At 49.0% G+C, this 19,217-nt stretch overlaps 1 protein-coding gene across 1 annotated transcript; it reads right to left on the bottom strand.

Moving 5' to 3' along the window:
- Positions 1–3,369: 3,369 nt before the first annotated feature.
- On the bottom strand, positions 3,370–17,582 carry HROB (homologous recombination factor with OB-fold). Its single transcript, XM_081115704.1, has 10 exons — positions 17,347–17,582; positions 16,284–16,334; positions 12,201–13,382; positions 10,903–10,986; positions 9,301–9,441; positions 8,601–8,709; positions 8,326–8,411; positions 7,845–7,970; positions 6,407–6,524; positions 3,370–4,005 (listed from the first exon to the last, which is right to left on the bottom strand). The coding sequence occupies exons 1-10, from the start codon at positions 17,347–17,349 to the stop codon at positions 3,914–3,916; spliced, it is 1,992 nt and encodes a 663-aa protein (XP_080971830.1). The 5' UTR covers positions 17,350–17,582; the 3' UTR covers positions 3,370–3,913.
- Between the last annotated feature and the right edge of the window lie 1,635 nt (positions 17,583–19,217).

Raw genomic sequence — 19,217 nt, 5'->3', positions numbered from 1 at the left:
AAATAACATTAGCTGGTGTGGCTGCCGAGCCAGGCAAGAGGAAGCGGGAGGGATGCCAGCCCCTGCCTCAGATCTCCTAACCCGGAGCTCCCTCGGTGTGCAGGCAGGTTGGCCGGGCCCCATCCAGCCTTGGCTGCAGTGCCTGGTCTGTCTCCCTTGGCACTGTGGGCTCCTCCTGGCTCCTCTGCCCCTGCACTTCCTCCCCTCCCTGGTTCTACAGCAGCCCTTGCTGTTATCTGACTTATTTCCCTCCCTGATCCCCTCACACAAAAAGTTCCAGTTCCCATTCTCACATTTTCAGTCACCATCTCAATGTCTTTGTTGTTGTTAATCCTCACCTGAGGATTTTGGTTTTCCATTGCTTTTTCAGAGAGGGGAGGGGAGGGAGGGAGGGAGGAAGAGGGGGAGAGAGAGAAGCATCAATGTGAGAGACACATTGACATTGCCTCCCACAAGTGCCCCAAGCCGGGGGCGGGGAGCAAACGCACAACCCAGGTGCGTGTCCTTGACCTGGAATCAAACCTGTGACCCTTCAGTGTGTGGGCCAGCACTCTGACCACTGAGCACACTGGCCAGGGTGACTATCTCAATGTCTTTAACCTGAACCAGCCCACCCTCCTACCTGTTCCTTCCTCAGGCCACAACCCCTCTGCTTCACTGCCTAAATGGAACAATCTAACTAAAATGGTTAATTCCTAGCCTGAAAACTTCTGCTGACTTCTGAGACCTTCCCTCTCCAACTAAACCCCAGTTCCTTGGTCTGGCCTCACGTCATATAGCATTCTCATTGTGGCTCCTCACCCTTCCCTGCCATTCCCTCTGCTTGGCATTCCCTTCTGACTCATTCCTTAAAAGTCCACCTCAAAGGTCGCCTGCTCTGGGAGATGTCCCTGCAACAGCCCCAGGTCCCCCACTCTTCTGGTTCCAGCCACTCCCAATCCATGCACTTTGCAAAGTACACATCCCAGTGCACTGTAGACGATGTCTGCAGTGCTGGGTGTGGGCTCCAGAGGAGGCTCCGAATTTATTCAGTTAAGGTTTCTGGTCCCAGCAGGGCCTGGCACACAATAGGTCTTGATGTGGTGTTTAGGGGCACTTGGCACATCGCAGGCTGGACTCTTATGTGTAGTGCATTGACTGAGGGCCCTGTTCTCTGCCAGAGCAAGCACTCATCTGCCTGCCCAAGTGGGTGGCAGCAGCCTGGGCTGTTTCCGGCACTGCCTTTACCCTGCTGTTCACCCACTCTGGCCCCAGCTTCTTGGTAGTATTCCAGGGTGGGGGATCCCAAAGCAGCAATGAGATCATGCACAGTGAGGGCTTGGCGATCCTCAGAGAAAGGCGCCTCTATAAATGCAGCAGTGATTAACCCTGTTGGAACACATTCAGTGTTTTAATTGCCCCGCCAACGGCCTGGGCTGAGCACCCACAGCTGGGTTCCCAGGGTTGGGAGTTGGCAAGGCCAGGTGGGGCCAAAAGGGGCCAAGATGGGGTGGGCGTCCCCTCCCTCCTGAGGCACACAATAGTCATAGCGTGTGGGGCCCATGACTGTGCTGACCACCCGAGCCTCTCTGTAACCTTCTTGTCACACAGGCCTGAAGGTGCTCTGATATAGCTCAGTCCCCAGAGAGACCATGTGTTCTGTCTCCTGTCCTCAGCCTTAACTTCCCGAAGGCAGAAAAACTGTCCTTAGTGTTAACTTCCCAAGACCTTTACTTCAACCCACACATGAGGCCACAGAAAGCCCAGTTCTACTGGCAGGAGCAGTGCTAGATGATTGGATTCCCAGCCTGCCTTCTTGGAGCTTGGAACCTGTGGGGCGATGAAGCACACCTTGAGAAACCAGGACATCAGTGAGGACTGTGTGCTGTAGAGACCAGAGCTCAAGGGGGATGAATGGGGAAGGGCACTGCAAGCCAGGGGCACGGGGTGGTTTAGGTACAGGAAGACAACGTGGCCCAGAGCTAAGCTACAACGGCAGAGTTGGGGAGTTAGCAGTGGGTAGAAGAGAAAGAAGTGCAGATAGGAAGACCAAACGGGAGTGCGAAGGGGCAAGGGTGCTGGTAAATTAGCCCTTTCTTGCCCCTGGGCTTAGAACAAAAGCCTTCTAGGATGGGGCCCCACAGCAACCAGCAGCTAGCTGAGCATGGAGTTCTTAAAGCACTTGTTCACTTCAGCCTTGAGACTGGGATCCATGGGATCAGCCTCTCTTTGGGAAAAGGGAGATTAACACCTTCCCCTAGAACAGCACCAAGCCCATGAGAGGTCCCGACTCACAGCTGCTTAGTGAAGACAGGCAGAGCAGGGGAGGCTGGTGGTCAAACTGGGGTCCTTAACCCACACTCTCTCATCCATGAGTTGAGAGGATCTTTCTTCCTTCCCTTCATTCCAGAAAAGGAAAACAAAGTTGCCAACTTGGTACTATTAGACCTTTTATACCCCACCCATGCCCCTGTGCAACTCTGGTCTAAAATAGTATAGAGAAGCTACAGTAACCAAGAGTTGCTTGGCAACAAAATAAATACAGTAGTATTAGATTATAACCCAAAGCACAGAATAAATACCCATGAGTCCATACTAATATAAATGAATAAAAATGGAAGGAGAATAGGCCAATCTCCCATGCAGAATTCCAAATACTCTATGTGAATGCTCTTCCCTTAAGGAGGTAGAGTATAACTCCTCATGCCTTATGTGTGGATCGCACACAATGACTTCCTTCCAAAGAGGTAAGTACGGAAAGGGAGACGAAGGGTAACTTTATGGTGGGCAGATCCTACCTCAGCCGGGTGATCAAGGCCAAACATCAACCCTTGACATGATGTGATGAGAACAGCACCTTACCTCTGTGGTCTTCCTCCAAAAACATATAACCCCAGCCTAATCATGAAAAAAACATCAGGCAGATCCCAGGAGAGGGGCACCCTATAACATGCCTGAGCTGCGGTCCTCAAAGCTGTCAAGGCCATAAAACAAGGAAGGTCTGAGAAACAGCCACAGCCAAGAAGAGCCTAAAGAGACATGATGACTACATGTAATGTGGGACCTGGAACAGAGACAGGACATCAGCAAACTGAGGAAATCGGAATACCGTATGGAGTTCAGTTAACAATAATATATCAGTACTGATTCTTTGTGGCAAAGCTACCACACAAATGTAAGATGGTAACAGGGGAAACTGGGTGTGGGGTATTATGGGAACTCCCTGTAATATCTTTGCAATAATTCTATAAATCTAAAACTATCTAAAAGAAAATGTTTGTAAAAAAAAAAAAAGAGAAAATGAGTAGCTTGGCTCTGCCTGGTCAAAGCACCACTGGCAGGGTGAACAGGACAAGGAGCGGTGAGGATGGCAAGGAGAGGGAGGCAGGGGAAGCAGGCAGCTGCTTTATTTCTGAACAGGATACCATAGCCACAGCCCTGCCCCCGCACCTGTGAACCTTGGACACAGGTAAACTGGGCAGCTACAGGCCTCAAGAGACAAAGCAGAGGGAAGTCTGAGTGTGTTCCTTTCCTGTGCACAGGGACAGACTGGCACTGCTGTGGTGTGGCTCCTCTCAGCTCCTCAAGGATTAAGGATTAAAGGGACCAGGTCCAAAGTCCTCTAAAGTCAAGATGAGGTGGGACAGCGACACACCTTCCCTGCTGGCAGGAGAACAACGATGCGCTCCAGGGCTTGGAGGACAGCAGGGCAGGAGAGCCAGTCTTGGGCCAAGTTCTGGTACACCAAAGAAGACACAAAGTGACGACAGTGCAGGTTCCAAGGGACGAGGGAGTTCTCAGGGAAAGTGTCCAGGGTGGGAGCAACCACAGAAGTCCCAAGCTTTGTCTATTCTCCAATCATGCTGGTCTTCCTCCCCTTTGGGCATGATCAGACACAACCAGAGCCTTGCCTGGGTGCTCAGAGGCCGCCTGCTCATGGTGGGTACCCTGCCTTGGGGCAGTCCCAACTGCTGGTCCCACAGAAGAAGTCCTCAGGGAGCTCACTCAGGAGTCCATCCAGGTCATCTGCAGGGGGGATGGAGAGGATGGGCAGACTGAGTGACAACATTAGGGCTCCATGTGACTCCAGTCCAAGGTTCCTGCCCTTTAGGAGGGCCTTGACCTGGCAGCACAGTTAGGAGGTGGCTCTCCCTGGGCAGTGATGTCTGGGCCAATAGGCCTGACCTCCTTTTCCCTCTGTTCCCCACATACCCATACAAGACAAGAGGCAAGGGACCATTCTGCCAAGAAAGATACTCCCTTTGAGCCTCACTGGTTCCTCTCTTTCTTTCTTTCTTTTTTAATTTTTAAATTTATTGATTTTAGAGAAACATTGATTTGTTCCACTTATTTACGCATTCATTGTTTGCTTCTTGTATATGCTCTGACCAGAGATGGAACCCACAACCTTGGTATATTGGGATGATACTCTAACCAACTGAGCTACCCAGCTAGGGCCGGTTCCTCTTTCCACTCAGAGGCACAATGCCTGAGCAGGAAGGCTTCAGAGGTCACCTGATGCAACCCTCTCATTGGACAGAGGGAGAAACAAGGCTGGGGAAAGCCATTAGATGCATTCAGAATCACAGAGACAATCTGGCTTCTCTTCTGAAGAGTGGGAGACAACATCATCCCCTCCCCCAAAGTGCCTCTGTGGGCATAGGGAATAAAAGTAACTGTTCCTGACTAGTCCTCAGGTGGGGTGCTTATGTCTGAGAATCTGGAAACTGAGCTGACCTCAGTAATCCCTGTTGCTCCTCTTACTGTTAACAATAGCAGCTAACATTTACTAAGTGCTTGCTCTGTGCCAGGCACAGGGCCACATGTGTTACACTCATCACTTTGTTTACGTCTCACAGTAACCCTTCATAGGGCATCTTGTGGTAGTTCCTGCTATAATCCTTTACCTGAAAGAACAGGGTTTAAAGAGGTCCAACCGCTTGCTCAGGGTGAGCATAATTAGGCTCCATCTGATGCCACAGCCACAGCTTACAACAGAAAATTCCTGCTTAATGGATGGGATCAGGCAGCCGTAGAGTAAGTCAGACTGGAAACTACACCCGCAGAGCCTAGCTCTCAGTCTGGCACAAAGCCCATGATAAACATTGCTGCTAGAAGGATAGAGGTCAGTTTGAGGCACTCAAAATTTAACTAAGGTGACTGGTGCTATTCCCAGAGAAGTAGGACTGGGATGTGATTATAACAGAAAAAGTTGCCCCTCACTAGCTACATTATGACTATTTGAAGAAACACTATATTAAATAAAAGGAACTGGGAATCAGAGTAAAAATTAGTATTTGTGTGCTGGCCGGTTTGACTCAGTGGTTAGAGCATCAGCCTGGTGAATGAAGGGTCCTGGATTCAATTCCAGCCAAGGGCACATACCTCGGTTGCAGGCTCGATCCCCAAACCTGGTAGGGGTGCATGTGGGAGGCAACCAATCAATGTGTGTCTCTCACATCAACGTTTCTCTCTCTTTCTCTCTCCCACTCTGAAAAGCAATGGAAAAAATATCCTTGGATAAGGATTTAAAAAAAAAAAATTAGTATTTGTGTCTCCGAGCCTGTCCAGCTGCCTGCTTGGCAGGTCTGCCCTTACAGTGGAGATGTGATACCAGCCGCAATATTCTACAGGCAACTCTCTTCACTCTCATCCATGACCAGCAGCAACCTTCCGATGATGGTTTGGCTTGTCATGAAGCTTACTTACAAGGAGAGAGTGCAAGTTTCCAGAGAAGAGTCCAGCATAAGCGATACTTTTTCATAAGATATAAATAAATAGGCTTTGTGGTTTTTCCATTGGTTTACTGTGAATTTGGTTAATGTGGAGATATCTACCCATAATCCCATGAATTTTGGGGCCAGACAGGGTTGAATTTATGGAATCAAAAAGCTAAGAACCAGAACTGAACTGTCACCCAGGCTGACTTCACCTGGGTGATGCTGCCTCCTGAGGAACAAGCTTGTCTTCCCCTAAAACATCTGTGTTCGGACTTCTCAGATCTGTATCCTGGTCCACCCTAACCACATGGATGTTTGACTCCTCGGCATTGCCTGGAGAGCTTCTAAGCTTAGTTAGGATAGGGAAACCTGCCTCTGTGGCTGGCCATCAGACCACAGGAGACTCAAGGGGTGGCACAATGATGGTGTCAGTCCACCTCCTCCTTGTGGCTAACAGCACATGGCCTGGAAATGGGGGAGACTAATGTATCACACTCTATTTGCTTTATGTGGCCCCCATCACACTGTTAATTAGTTTGTGGCCTGTAGGTTTGCCAGAGAAGGCACTACATCTGATTTCTGTAAGATTCCGTAAGATCCAAAGATTCATGGAAGAAATAAGATGCAGCCAGAAGTATTTGGCTGAGCAAGTCAAGAGGAAATAGAAGGAGAACTTCTTTTGCTCCTCAGTGGGCTGATTGCCTTACCTGCTTCTGGGAGTTCTTCTTCCAGGGATGCCCCTGCCTCTGGGTTCCGTGCTGTTCTGAGGTCTTTTTTGGGCTTTGCAGTCTCATGCTGGAGGCTGCCATGGAAGCTACCTGGATCCTGAGGACAAAGGACCTGGTTACCAATGCCTGTGCCTTGAAGTCCCTCTGGACAGTACTATCGCCACCCAAACAACCTCAAAGGAACAGGTAAGGGCTCAGGAAAAACAGGGGCCAGTCATCCAGGCCCATGCTGCAGGGAGGGAGCTGAAACACCAGACAACCAAAAAAGCAGATAATTAAAAACACAAAACAGAAACAAAAACCTTTCTGGCTCATTTTCTTTCCTAATTCTATTTTTATCTGATGTTTTAGGGAATCTATATAACTGGAGCAGAAAGTAAAAGAGTCACTCAGAAATATGTTGAGGAGTCAGCCTGGGATTAGGAATTAGCTGTTAACAATCCCCAAACTACATAATATATGGACAGATCATTAAAATTAGTAACTAAACCATTAACCATGGTTAGCTCTGGGGAATGGGAATGGAGACATTAAGTTTCATGTTTTGCTTTATTGTGTACCATTTCAATTTTTTTCAATGAGTATGGATGACTTGAAACTTAAAAAGAAAAATAAAGATGATTTGTTTGAAGTGAGGTGATTTTGAGAGAATGTGGTAAGTTAAGTAGAAAGATGAGGGAAATGGAAGTAGCAAGTTAGAGCTAAAGGTGTAACTTGACTAGAAGTCATCGATTCTAACCCAATAGTTTTATAGATGAAGCAACAGCAGGGGAGGGGACAGGACTTGCCAAGGCCACATTACAAAATACTAGCAGAGCGGGGACATGACCAAGGTCTCCTGACCCCCAGGCCAGGCCATGACACAAACCCAGGATCCCAGGAAGGGTGGGGTTGGCCACAGAGGAGATATTGTGTGCCAAGTCAAGGCCAGGCTCTGCGCTCTCACTCTGGATGGAGCTGCCTGGAAGGCCAGTCTCCCTCAGTTCCCAAAATGGGTGTCCCCACCTGAGCTCTGTGTGCATATCCCCTCACCCAGCAGAGGAAAGATGCAGAGCAAGTGCTGGCTCACCTGACAGGTCATTTGTAGCTCACTGTTCTCTACACTGCCACCTGTAGATCTGACCCTCAGTCATTTACTGAGCCCCCCCCCCCCAGTGGACCCTCACTTGGTTAGTTTGCAAGTGACTCCTATCCTCGCCAATGTTTAAGTCTGCCATTAGACTCTCAGGATCACCAAGAAGCCAGCTGTTCCTCTAGATCCTGTTACTGTGCCATCTGGCAGGCAGCTGGACCAGGGACAGGAAGAGATGGCCCTGTCCCCAAAGGCATCTCTTCAGCTCAGGGTGGAGTTGGGGAAGAAATCAGAAACCCCAGGCAAAAAGTGGCTCTAACAGTCGCCATCCCATCCCACTCTTACCTCGAGGAAAGGCTGAGATGGTTTGAGGAAGTTCCCATCCCCAGAATCTGGGCTGTAAATATGGACTAGGTTGTTGGGCGTCACATTGAGGTAGTGGTTTCGGAGTGAAGGAGAAAACACTCCAATCTGGAGTCAAGGAAGAGGAAGGTCAGTGCCCTGATGAAGCACTAGGTGCTGCAGATGGCCACCTGGTCCCTCCCTGTTTCTCCCTTGGTGGCCTCTGCACCAGGGTCACAAATTGCTCCTGCCCCAGCCCTAGTGTCATCGTAGAACCACTAACCACACCCTCCTCCCCGCACAGCACAAACCCCCATCCCATCAGCCCCCAAAGAATGGGGTCAGGCCTTTACTCAGCTCCAGTAAGCCAAGGTCCAGCAGTAGCCCAGGGAATCCTTGCCTGGGTACTGGGAGGGAAGAGAGCCACACACACAGCCTGGAGGCCTCCTCCAGGGCAGGAAAGGTAGAGAGCAGCTCCCCATACCTGCTTTAGCAGCAGCACTGAGCCAGGCTTCAGCTCATTCTGGCGTGTCTCAAGCAGCAGCCTATGCACCGTGCCCTGCATCTCTCCTGCAAGTATCACACGGACCATCAGTCTCAGGGTCAAGGGCAGCACAGAGACTGGTTTGGGCCCTGGCTGGGAAGTGGACTGCTCACTATTTCAATGTTCCCCACTACAAATGGAGAGGGTGACTCTTCCTCACCTCCTGACCTCAACAAAGGCCACTCATCAGACACTCCCAGGACCTAACTCCTCACCTGTGGGGTCCTTGAAAACCACACTGGCGTCCATTGCGCTCCGAGTCAGGGACTTGATCATCACTGCCATGTTGGGGACCTTGTTCCTGGGAAGCTGCTTCAGGGCTGCCTGATTGCAAGGAGAGGCATTTGCTGAGCCGGCCATGTCCCAGCTATAAGATTCCCAAGTGTGCGAGGGCAAACTGGGGAGGTTTGGGGGGTGCAGAATACAGGTGTGGTGATGATCTTCCTTTGTGAAGGGCAAAGAGGCAGTTTAAAGGGCTTATTTCATCTCTCTCTGGCAGACCTTCATTTTTCTCCCCCTGCCTCCTTTTTTTTGTGTCTATGTATTTATATAGAGCTCTATCATGGCAGGCCATGGGCAAGGATCTGTTAGCACATATACTAACATGTATCTGCACATGACCCCTGAAGAACTCTAAGGGTAGTAGTGTGCTTACGCCACCCCATCCAGGGCCTGGCTATGCAGAGACATGCCCATAATACACTCTCTTCTTCTGCCTGTGCCCAATACTGTGGCTGGTAGTGGAAAGGTAGGTGAGTGAAAGATACAACCAAAGGGGCTTCATGCTGCAATTCAGAAAAAGGCCTGGGGTAAGAGGGAGCAAACAGAGCGCCTTTTCCAAGGTGGAGTAGGGCAGAAGGTTGGTGAAAGGACAAAAATGGTCTTCCTTTCGGGTCTCAGCCCCAGGACCCTTACCTTCCGCAGCACCATGACAATACTGCAGGTACAGAGGAAGCAGGTGGGGTCTTTCTCATCCAGGCCCAGGGCAGATTTCATGGTTAGCCAGGGCCCTCGCCCAAAATCCTCCTCCACCGATGTCTGGGAACTAGGAACAACCTGGCACCAGAGAGCAGAGGGAAGCCTGCATGAATGGGTCCATCTTGCTACAGACCTCAACTGCGACGGGATGGAGGGGTGGAAGAGAAAGGGCGAGTTCCCTGTAGATGGTGGCCAAGTGTCTTCTTTCATTTATCCCCAAGGTCAGAAAATGGTATGTGAAATCTTGTTGCATATCACATATCACTTAGCAGCAATAGCAAAGGTGCTCTTTATTTTGTTTTATTTTGTCAGGTCCTGACTTCAATTACATTGAAGGAAAAGGCTATCCATGCTTCTCTTGTATTAGGCTTGAAAAGTCTCGGTGCTAGGGAGCCCCCACATACACTTATAGGATTGCAGAGTGCCTTAGCGATTTTGAAACCAGTCATATTTTATTTGGGATGTGTCTGTATTTAACTATTAACCTTCTTATACCAAAAAGTGCTTTGATTCATATGAGTATTTACTGCTTTAGATCTGAAGTGGACGGGTGGATCTGCAGAACTGCAGCAAAGAGAAAAATGACTATAGGGAATTAGGAGCAGAAGTCGGTCTGAGGGCAGAGCAGGTCAACCAGAAAGCCAGGGAGGAGGGAGGCTGAGTCTTACCCAACGAAAGAGAACCCACTGGAGGAAAGATAAAGGCAGGCCCTTCTCAGCTTAATTCTCAGAAACCTTCCTGGTTGGCGTGGCTTAGCGGTTGAGCATCGACCTATGATACAGGAGATGGCAGTTCGATTCCCGGTCAGGGCACATGCCGGGGTTGCAAGCTTGATTCCCAGTGGGGGACAGCAGGAGGCAACCGATCAATGACGACTCTCTCATCACTGATGTTTATCTCTCTCTTTCTCTCTCTCCCTCTCCCTTCCTCTCTCTGAAATCAATAAAGACATTTTTTTTTTAAAAAAAAAGAAATATATTAAGATGATGATTAAAAAAACAACAACCTGAGAAGTGTTCCTGAAATACAATTTCCTAATACTTATTATATGGTTCTCCCAAGAAAAGGTGGAGTTAGCTGGGCCTTTCTTTCGTAGATGGGAAAGAAGGCTGGCTCATGGCATCAGGATAGGCTTCACTTTATGCCAGTAAAATTGCCCCCCCCAAACAGCCTTTCTCAAATGTCCTTTGGTGTGCAGCCCCTGGGAACAACCCTAGCAGCATCACCTCTGATTCTCATCTCCTGAAACATGCAGGGATGTCCCTCATTCTCTTTTTTAAAATGTCTATTGATTTCAGAGAGAGAAAGGGAGAGGGGGAGAGAGATAGAAACATCAATGATGAGAGAGTCATTGATCAGCTGCCTCCTGCACACCCCCCACTGGGAATCGAGCCCACAACCAGGGCATGTGCCCTGACTGGGAATCGAACTGCAATCTCCTAGATCATAGGTCGATGCTCAACCTGAGCTATGCCAGCCGGGCTGTCCCTCACTCTTAAATGATGCCCAGGAAGTTAACACTTGGACAAAATTAGTTACCTCTGTTCGGAATTTAGCCAGAGCACCATGAGTTGGAGTCTGGGGCGCAGAAACCATGATCTCCTCCAGATTTTTCCCACCGTGCTACAAGAAGAGAGAAGGAGAAGGCGAGAGCAAGATCAGCAGCTGTTATTTACAAGTGCAGCTTCTTGTCTGGGTTACATAATGAGTTCAGGAAACTATCAGGGACAATTAACACATATAACATCTCTCCTAACAAAGTCTCCAGAGCCTCATCGGCAGCTCAAAAAAAGACGCTTTGGGGATAGTTTTGGGAATGTGAGGAAACTGGAGCTGGCCCAGGAGCAAAATCCAGGGTTTCCTGAAGGGGGCAATGACCTGAATAGAGAGGCCTGATATGCAAAGGGACAGCTTTCCCCAAGTTCCTTCTCAGGGACCTAACCCTCCCCTGCAGAGATCCAGCCCAGGAGGAATGTAGATGGCCTCCTTGGGTGTCTCTTAAAGTGCTAGGGCAGAGCAACTAATGGGTAGAAACTGTTTCAAACACCAGACCAGATCCTCAGAGTCCAACGATCTAGACTCTGATTCAAGACCAGTTTGATGGATCCTGCACCCCCCTCCCACAGCTGAAATCCAAACTCTGGGCACAGCGCCGGCTTCCCCATGTGGATCCCATACACCAGTCACAATAAACTGTTCCATGGCTCTCCAGGAGCATCCTGCTCTTATGCCTCTGTACCTTTGCACATGCTCTCCTGTCTTCCCACCAAAATGTCCTCCAGAGCCCAGCCTTCCAACGCACACACCTGTTAGCCTCCTACTTGTCCATCCAAAGCCCACTCAGCAAGCCCAAGGGACCCAGTGTCTCTCAACACCCAGGGAATGACCTCTACTCACTCCGTGCATTTTATGTATAACTGCTTGTTCACATCTGCTTCAACCCCTGGAAGAAGCTCCTTAGGACAGGAATTGTTTCTATTTTAATCTGTATTCTCAGTTCCAAGCAAATTGCCCAATTTTGCAATTCCTGCCTCAGTGCTAGCAAACAGTAGGTGCTCAACAAACGTATGAAAATTGTGAAGTTCTCAGAGACTTAAGCACCCCACCCCTCTCATGTGTGGTTTTTCAAGCATTCAATTCTTCCTTCCAATGTCTTTTGATTCTACCACAGATTTAAGGCATTACCCCTCTGCACTTCCTTCCTTCCTTCACCTTCCCCCCCCAGGAGTGAAGATAATCTGGGACTGGACAGTGCTGGAACTCTGTTTCTTTCCTTTGCCCTGCCCTCCCCAACATCCTGGATGTTTTTGGCTTCTGCCACAGATGCTGTCACTCACTTGGTGAGGTAAGATTCCTGCTGGGCCAGGGAAGCGGCGTGTTTTGGTCCGGGTGGTGGTGCGGATGGGCTGCTGGGGTGTCCGGTTGGCAGCAGTAACCAGCTGTACCAGGTGGTTGGTGACTACAGGTGTCTGCAGAGCTGCTTGAGAAACCAGGGAGGAATGGGGACCCTTGGGGGTGCTGATAGGAGACTCGACAGAAGACAGTGGAACTCGGGGTTGTAAGGGCTTCTGAGGGAAAAATCCAGAGACAGTCCTTGAGAGAGTAGAACAGCTTGAGTTGGAAGTTCGTGGAAAATTAGATTTGCTACTTAAGTGGAGATTTGGAGATTGGAATGACTGACTGGGGACACAATTTTGAGGGCTGCTCTGAACAAGCCTCCCAGTAGCTTGGAGAGGCTGGGGTCCTCGAAGTAGGGAATCTTTGGGACAGACTTCCCAGTGGGTTTGCTGAGCAGCAACTGTTGAGGCAGTTGGGGTACGCAGGTTACCCACAGCACCAGTTCTCAAGTAAGGCTGTGGAGTCCTACAGTGGACAACAGGATCTGGAGGCTGACCCTGGGCTGACGTGATACCAGTCATATGGGTGGCAGGCGTGGGGCCCTTTTGGCAAGATCTGCTCAGATCAGCTACCCGAGCCTTTTTAGCTAATACTGAGTCTTCCTGATGCCAGGTGGGCAGGATTCCTGTTGCCTCACTGTTAACTCCAAGTTCCAGCTCCATGCCAGGCCCTTCCAGTTCCATGCTTGCCAGGACCTTATCAAATTCATCTTGTTCAGGTCCCTCAAAGCCACCAGTCACCTGCTGTTTGCTCTCAAAGGTAAGCAGGGAGTGGGAGGCTGAGGACTGCGGTCTTGCTGGCTCTTTGAGCACTTCTGTCAGTGTCACTCTTCTCTGATTGCCAGTCCAGTTGCTGGAAGTGGAGACAGTCATTAGGGGAGCGGTTCCTGTGGAAGGTGGACCCCTCACAGCCCTGAGCATGCTGGAGGTAGGAAGACGGAGTCCCAGGGTCGGTAGATCCAAAGCCTCTGAAGAAGCAGTGGGGCATAATGGCAGCTGCCCAGAAGACTGTGCCTGCGCAGTCTCCTGTGGCCTGGAAGAGACAGGTCTGAGGCACCCAGTATTCACAGGTCCTGAGCCAGCAAACTGGTTCTCTGCATCCTCCACAGCAGACAAGAAATCCTATAAAGCAGAGGCAGTGGGAAATCAAGAAACACTCTGCTTTTACTGTTTCAGGCATGGTGTATTTATATGTGCAGAAACACACAAGCAAGAAACCAAAGTATGAAAGGCAATGGGGGAGTCTCTCACCAACTTTGATCTTGTCTGTGAGCCCACCACCAGGCTTCTACCAGAAACATTCAGAGGCTGTCTTCAGGTAGCTTCTCTCTCTTTTTTAAAAAATATTTTATTTATTGATTTCAGAGAGAGGAAGGGAGAGGGAAAGAGAAACATCAATGATGAGTCATTGATTGGCTGCCTCCTGCGTGGCTCCTACTGGGGATTGAGCCTGCAACCCAGGCATGTGTCCTGACCAGGAATCAAACCGTCACCTCCTGGATCCTAGGTCAACGCTCAACCACTGAGCCACACTGGCTGGGCTCTCTCTCTCTCCCTCTCTCTCTTTATTCAAGCTTGAGTGGGGGTTGGGAGGTGGGGGTGTGGGCGGTGGTGGCAGTTAGGGTAGCAATAGAAGCAAATATACTAGGGCACCAAGGAGTCAAACAAATCACCCAAGGTCACAAGGAGACTAGCTTTCTGGTGTCCAGCCTGTGAAAGAGGGATTTGTCCAGCTGGTCATGCTGCTTGTCCTTACTCTCAACACACACACACACACACACACACACACACACACTCTCTCTCTCTCTCTCTCTCTCTCTCTCTCTCTCTCTCTCTCTCTCTCTCTCTCTTCAGTAAGCCAGAGAGGCCTAATAGGCAGAAGTTAAATATAGCTTTTCAGGCAAGTTAAATTAAGTATGGATTCCAGAAGCAAGGTGAGATTGACACCTTCAAGAGCAACAGACCTGTTCCGAGGGTGTTTTTGAGTCAGAACTGCTGATTTAACTGACAGGAAGGTCCCCACCACGCCTGACTCCCTGCTGCCACACTGGATTGTCTGGGCTAGAGAAAGGTTTTTTCCTGCTTTGTGTATTATCAGCAGAGTAGCATACCCCAGCACAACTGCCTTAGGATTTAGCAATAATAATAATAATAGCAGAATTACTGTAGCAGCAAAATCTGATGATGCTGGGGGTTGATGGATCCCTTTTCTCAGGAAGAGCTCACTTTCAGACACGATGTCATCTGCCTTAGGAAGGGGGAAAGGGACTGGTCATGGAACAGAAACTTGAGCTGCAGAGTTCTTCACTCTTAATTTCATTACCAGCCTAGCAGTCCTACCAACCCCCGGTGAGACCCAAGAGGGTCACTTTAACAGTCACTTTTTCAGTCTGTAATCACACATCTCCAAAGCTAAAAGACAAAGACAAGGACACATCTTCGTCACAAAGCTGGCAGTTTTGAATTATTTGTAAAAATAACAGACAAGTCCCCAAGTAATAACAAAAATATCTAACATTTGAAACCTCACTGGGTGCCAGGTACCATGTAAACATTTTACCAGAATTTTCTCAATGAATTCTCACATTAGCCCTAAGAATAGGTACTGTTATTATCCCTGTTTTTTGGATGCAAAAAGTAAGACTTAGAGAGGTTAAGTAACTTCACAGAACCAGAACTAGAACCTATATATGCCCTTGTCACTATGTCTTAGGGCCTGAATGGACTGATTTTTAAGAGGTCTGATAAAGACTGTTTTCCCCTTCAAACCTCATGTTTCAAAAGCCTCTGAGAAAACAGAGTGTGGTGTTGGGGCTGCCAGACGGGTCGCTGATGCAGCATTCCCATCATACTCAGCACAAATTAGACAGCTGGACAAATTCTAAATGTTATTTTTAAAGCAAAGCGCTGGAAAACAAAAAGTAGGTTTGAATGGCTTGTCATTGATAAAACTAAGTAATTTGATTCTATAAATGTAGTTTAGTAATTCCCATGTATGTTAGAAGTGAGTCAGGTGCCAAGGCCTTACCCTGGCTGTTGGTGCTTTATTCTTCCGAGGTTAATTTACCTTTTTGGGCTTTACTCACTTAAATCCTACTTCTTTGTGAAAAGGATTTGAAGTCACAATTCTGGGCCTCCCAAATGAAACTATATCCTTTGGATCTGAGCAGGAAGAGAGTTACGGAGATCACTAGTTCAGTAGTCCCTGGCTACACCCAGAGGTAAGAAATACCCCTGCCTGGGTCCACCCCAGAAAATTCTGATTTAACTGGTGCGTGTCAGAGCCTCAATAGGGGTGATTCATGTGCCAGTTTCATATCTGAGGAGAGAGAAGGAAAGAGCATTTGAGGCAGAACACCTCCCATGTTGCAGAAGAGAAAAATGGAAGGCCAGAGAATGAAGTAATTTGCTCTGGCTCACATAACCAGTTGGTGACCCCAGGCCTCCTGCCGTTCAATAGCTGTGCTGTCTCTGGCTGTCCATAAACTTTCTTCCCACCTCAAGTATGTCATCAAGAAGGTGAACCAACCTCAGTTGGTTGGAGTGCCATCCCATGCACCGGAAGGTTACAGGTTCAGTTTCCAGTCAGGGCACATGCCTAGGCTGCAGGTTCGAACTCCAGTTGATCCCCAGTTGGGGCACAAGTGTGGGAGGCAACTGATGGGTGTTTTTCTCTCTCTCCCCCTCCCTTACTCTTTCTCTAAAATCAATAGAAAAGCATGTCCTCGGGTGAAGATTAAAAAAGAAAAGAAAAAAAGGTGAATCAAATCATCCACAGACACAGCTTCCAGACAAGCACCCTTATAATTTAAAGGTATGACAATCAGGGAGCTTGTCTATCTTTTTATTTATTTCTAAGACAGTTAAATAAGTTGTTTACATTTCTCATCATTCCTCAGCCTCTCACAGACCAAAAACAACGTACATATCAAATAAAAGGAGACGGGGGCAGATTGCTTCAAAATGTTCCGGGCCTGGGTGTTTACATCTTAAGACCTCCTCTGTTCACCAACACTTCCTTACCTCGTCTTCAAACTCCTCTTCTACAGCAAATAGCTTCTGCAAACTGCATGCCTGAAAGGAAAACAAAGCAATTGAGGTTGGAGGAGAAATACCATTTGCAAGTACATTCTGTCCTCACTCTGCTTTTTCCCACTTCTAACAAGACCATCAGGTGTACTGTTTTTGGTTTGTTTTGCTAGTGTTGGGGGAGGAATAAGGGATGAGAAGAGATGGGATTGACTTAGGACTTAGATTGTTTTTTTTATTTTTATTTTTTATTTTTTTTTAAGGACTTAGATGATTTTAAACCCTTTCTCCACAAAACAATCCACTAAGGTCCATCGGCATTAATCTTGGAAGAGGAAGAGACAAAGGAAAGGCTGCCAAAGGAAGCATGGGTCATTCTTTAGACTCAGCACTGCGCACATGGGCATGAGAATTTTGCAACATCCCAAAGGTCTGGCCTAAGTAACCTTTGTCAAACATAAGACACGACCGTAAATCCAAGCACGCCTAGCACAGTGGCCTTGTTTCTGAAAGCCAAGCCAGTGGTTTCCTTCAATCTAATCCTATGCCCAAAGGCTAGGGTCCCAGGAAGGTGGGACGCCCCAGGTCCACAGCTGCTTCTTTCTAGGCAGTAGGGCCGCAGTGGCCAGCTCTAAGATGTGTGTCCAACTCAGAGCCAAGGGCTGTGCCTAACCCCGGATGCTCGAGCAGCAAGAGCTCCAGTTAGGGAGACCTACCCCCAAGTGTCCAAGGATAGGGTGGGCGGTTGGGGGGAGAGGGTCGGGCTCAGGAGGCGTGACGTTTGAGCGCACCGGGAAGATGAACAGGAGTTCGCCGAGAAGAGATGAAGACCACAGGAGGGAAACAGGCCCAGAGGGAGGGGGTGGGGAGAGCCTTTCCAGGGTCTCCGGGCGCGTCCATGCCAAGCCCTGACTCGAGCCCAGGTTTCCCGACCTCATCTAATTCTCACCCAAACCCTAAACCGGCCCTGCAGCTCGCCTGGGTGAAGGGCTGAAACCCGGAAGGCCGTTCCCGGGCCCGGGACCCACAGGCCCGGCGGCCCCAGGCACGGTATTACCATGGCGACGGCGGGTGAGCTTCCGCCAAGCGTTAGCGGGGTCGACCCCAACTCAAGTGGTCGCCGGGGCCTGGGACTCGGCCCGCGGCGGGAGGGTCGGAGTCCGGGTGACGGTATCTCTGGGGCGAGGTGGGAGAGGTCCCTGCGACCCGGGCGGATACCAAGACAGGGTCGACAGGAAGGCGACTGCCGGAGCCCTAGGCCGCTTTCGAAGCCGCCGCCACTCCAGCGTCTCCGCCCTCTTAAAGGGGCGGGCCTATTTTATCCCGCCGACACAGAAGCCCTTTATCCGCCAGTCTTCCGCCCCGGCCTTAAAGGGAAACGCATGGGCTCTCGGTCGCCCTCCAGCGGCTGCTCGGGACGGGTCGGCTGGTTCAATACGCGTTCTGGTGAGAGCAAGGTTGGCAATTTGGGCCCATTATGCCCAATCCTGCCCAACCTCCTCTCTTGTGTTAAGTACACGAGGGAGTGGGTACTTGATCATGACTCTCATTCACACCAGAATCCACCCCATTGGTTTGTCTGTCTGTTCATCTTTCCATCCATCCATCAATCTTTGCAACACATTTATTTAGTAAAGATGTTCTCGGTCTGGCTCTTTTCATCCTTCATGTTTCAGCTGAGATCTCAGATCTCCCTTGTCATCTATTCTCTTGTGTAGCATCACTCCCCCATCACTATTTCCTTCTCAGCACTTTTCATAATTTATAATTATCATGGTTTACATCTTTATTGTGTGTTTTTCTCACTTGAATATGAGCTCCCTGAAGGCAGGGACCTTTGTCTGGCTTGTTCAAGTTCGTATCCCCAGCACTTAGCACAATGCACAATAGAGTTATTGAATGACACAGTGGCTACTATGTATTGGGCACCATGCTTGACCCTGGGGATAGAGAAATGAATGACTGCTTGTGCCCTCAAGTTCACAAACAAGTCAGGGAGACACAGATCAAAAGATAGAGTCCAGGAGATTTGTACAGAGAGATGGGCAAGGGCCTAGTGAGCTGGGAAGTCCAGCTTTTGTCACTAAAACCTACTGTGGTTAATGTCCCTCAGTCCAACATCAGTTTCTCTTCTTGCTTATCACTACGGGACTAGTCAAAATGACAGCTAGGGCTGCATACCTTTGAGGACTCAAAAGGCAAGAGGAAGGTTGCTGACTCTAGTTCTTAGCCACATGACCTGAGCCAGCCCTGAATCTTCCCTAGGGTGGTCTGGCCTGGCCTCACCTCTGACAGCCTATGGTTTCCATCATAGCGTCATGTGGACCAGTTTTCATGTCAAATGTCAGAATGGAGGCCAGAATGGCAATGGGAAAGGGAAAGTGGACTCATAACTTTCATCTAAGTTAGCAATCCCCTCAAGGCCTCTGTACTTCTGAACTGGGGGACAAAAATCCCAACCCTCCCATTTACAGCTCTCCTCTCCTTATAGGAATTCCAAATACAACTCATCCTGCACCACTGTGGATAATCGTGGAGACCCAGTTATAGGGCTCCTTCTGGATCTGACCTCTGTCAGCTCAGCTTGACAGGAGATCACAGAACCCAAAAGGCCAAGAGGAATAATGATTAACTCCTATCCACACTGTACTCTGCAGCTTCTGATTTTAACCAATAGCTCATTTTGTGATCACAAAAATCCTATAAAGAGTGAGGGACATGTATTATTTTACATGAATTAATGCACTGAAATGGCAACTCCATGGAACATTGGCAGTGGCTCAACAATGTGGGTTCCTTTCTCCCCTACTGGAGTTTGCAAACATGTGTGAGATTTGTTATGGGAACTACATGCCTTGAGTGTGCATCTATTTCAGCATATTTGCAAATGCATTTTGCCCTAATTTGTATTTTTATCATATGTACAGT

This window comes from Miniopterus schreibersii (assembly GCF_964146895.1).
Source record: "Miniopterus schreibersii genome assembly, chromosome: 16".
NCBI classification, from domain to species: Eukaryota; Metazoa; Chordata; class Mammalia; order Chiroptera; family Miniopteridae; genus Miniopterus; species Miniopterus schreibersii.
Note: the sequence above shows the minus strand (reverse complement) of the source record. Positions and strands in the feature narration are given on the sequence as shown.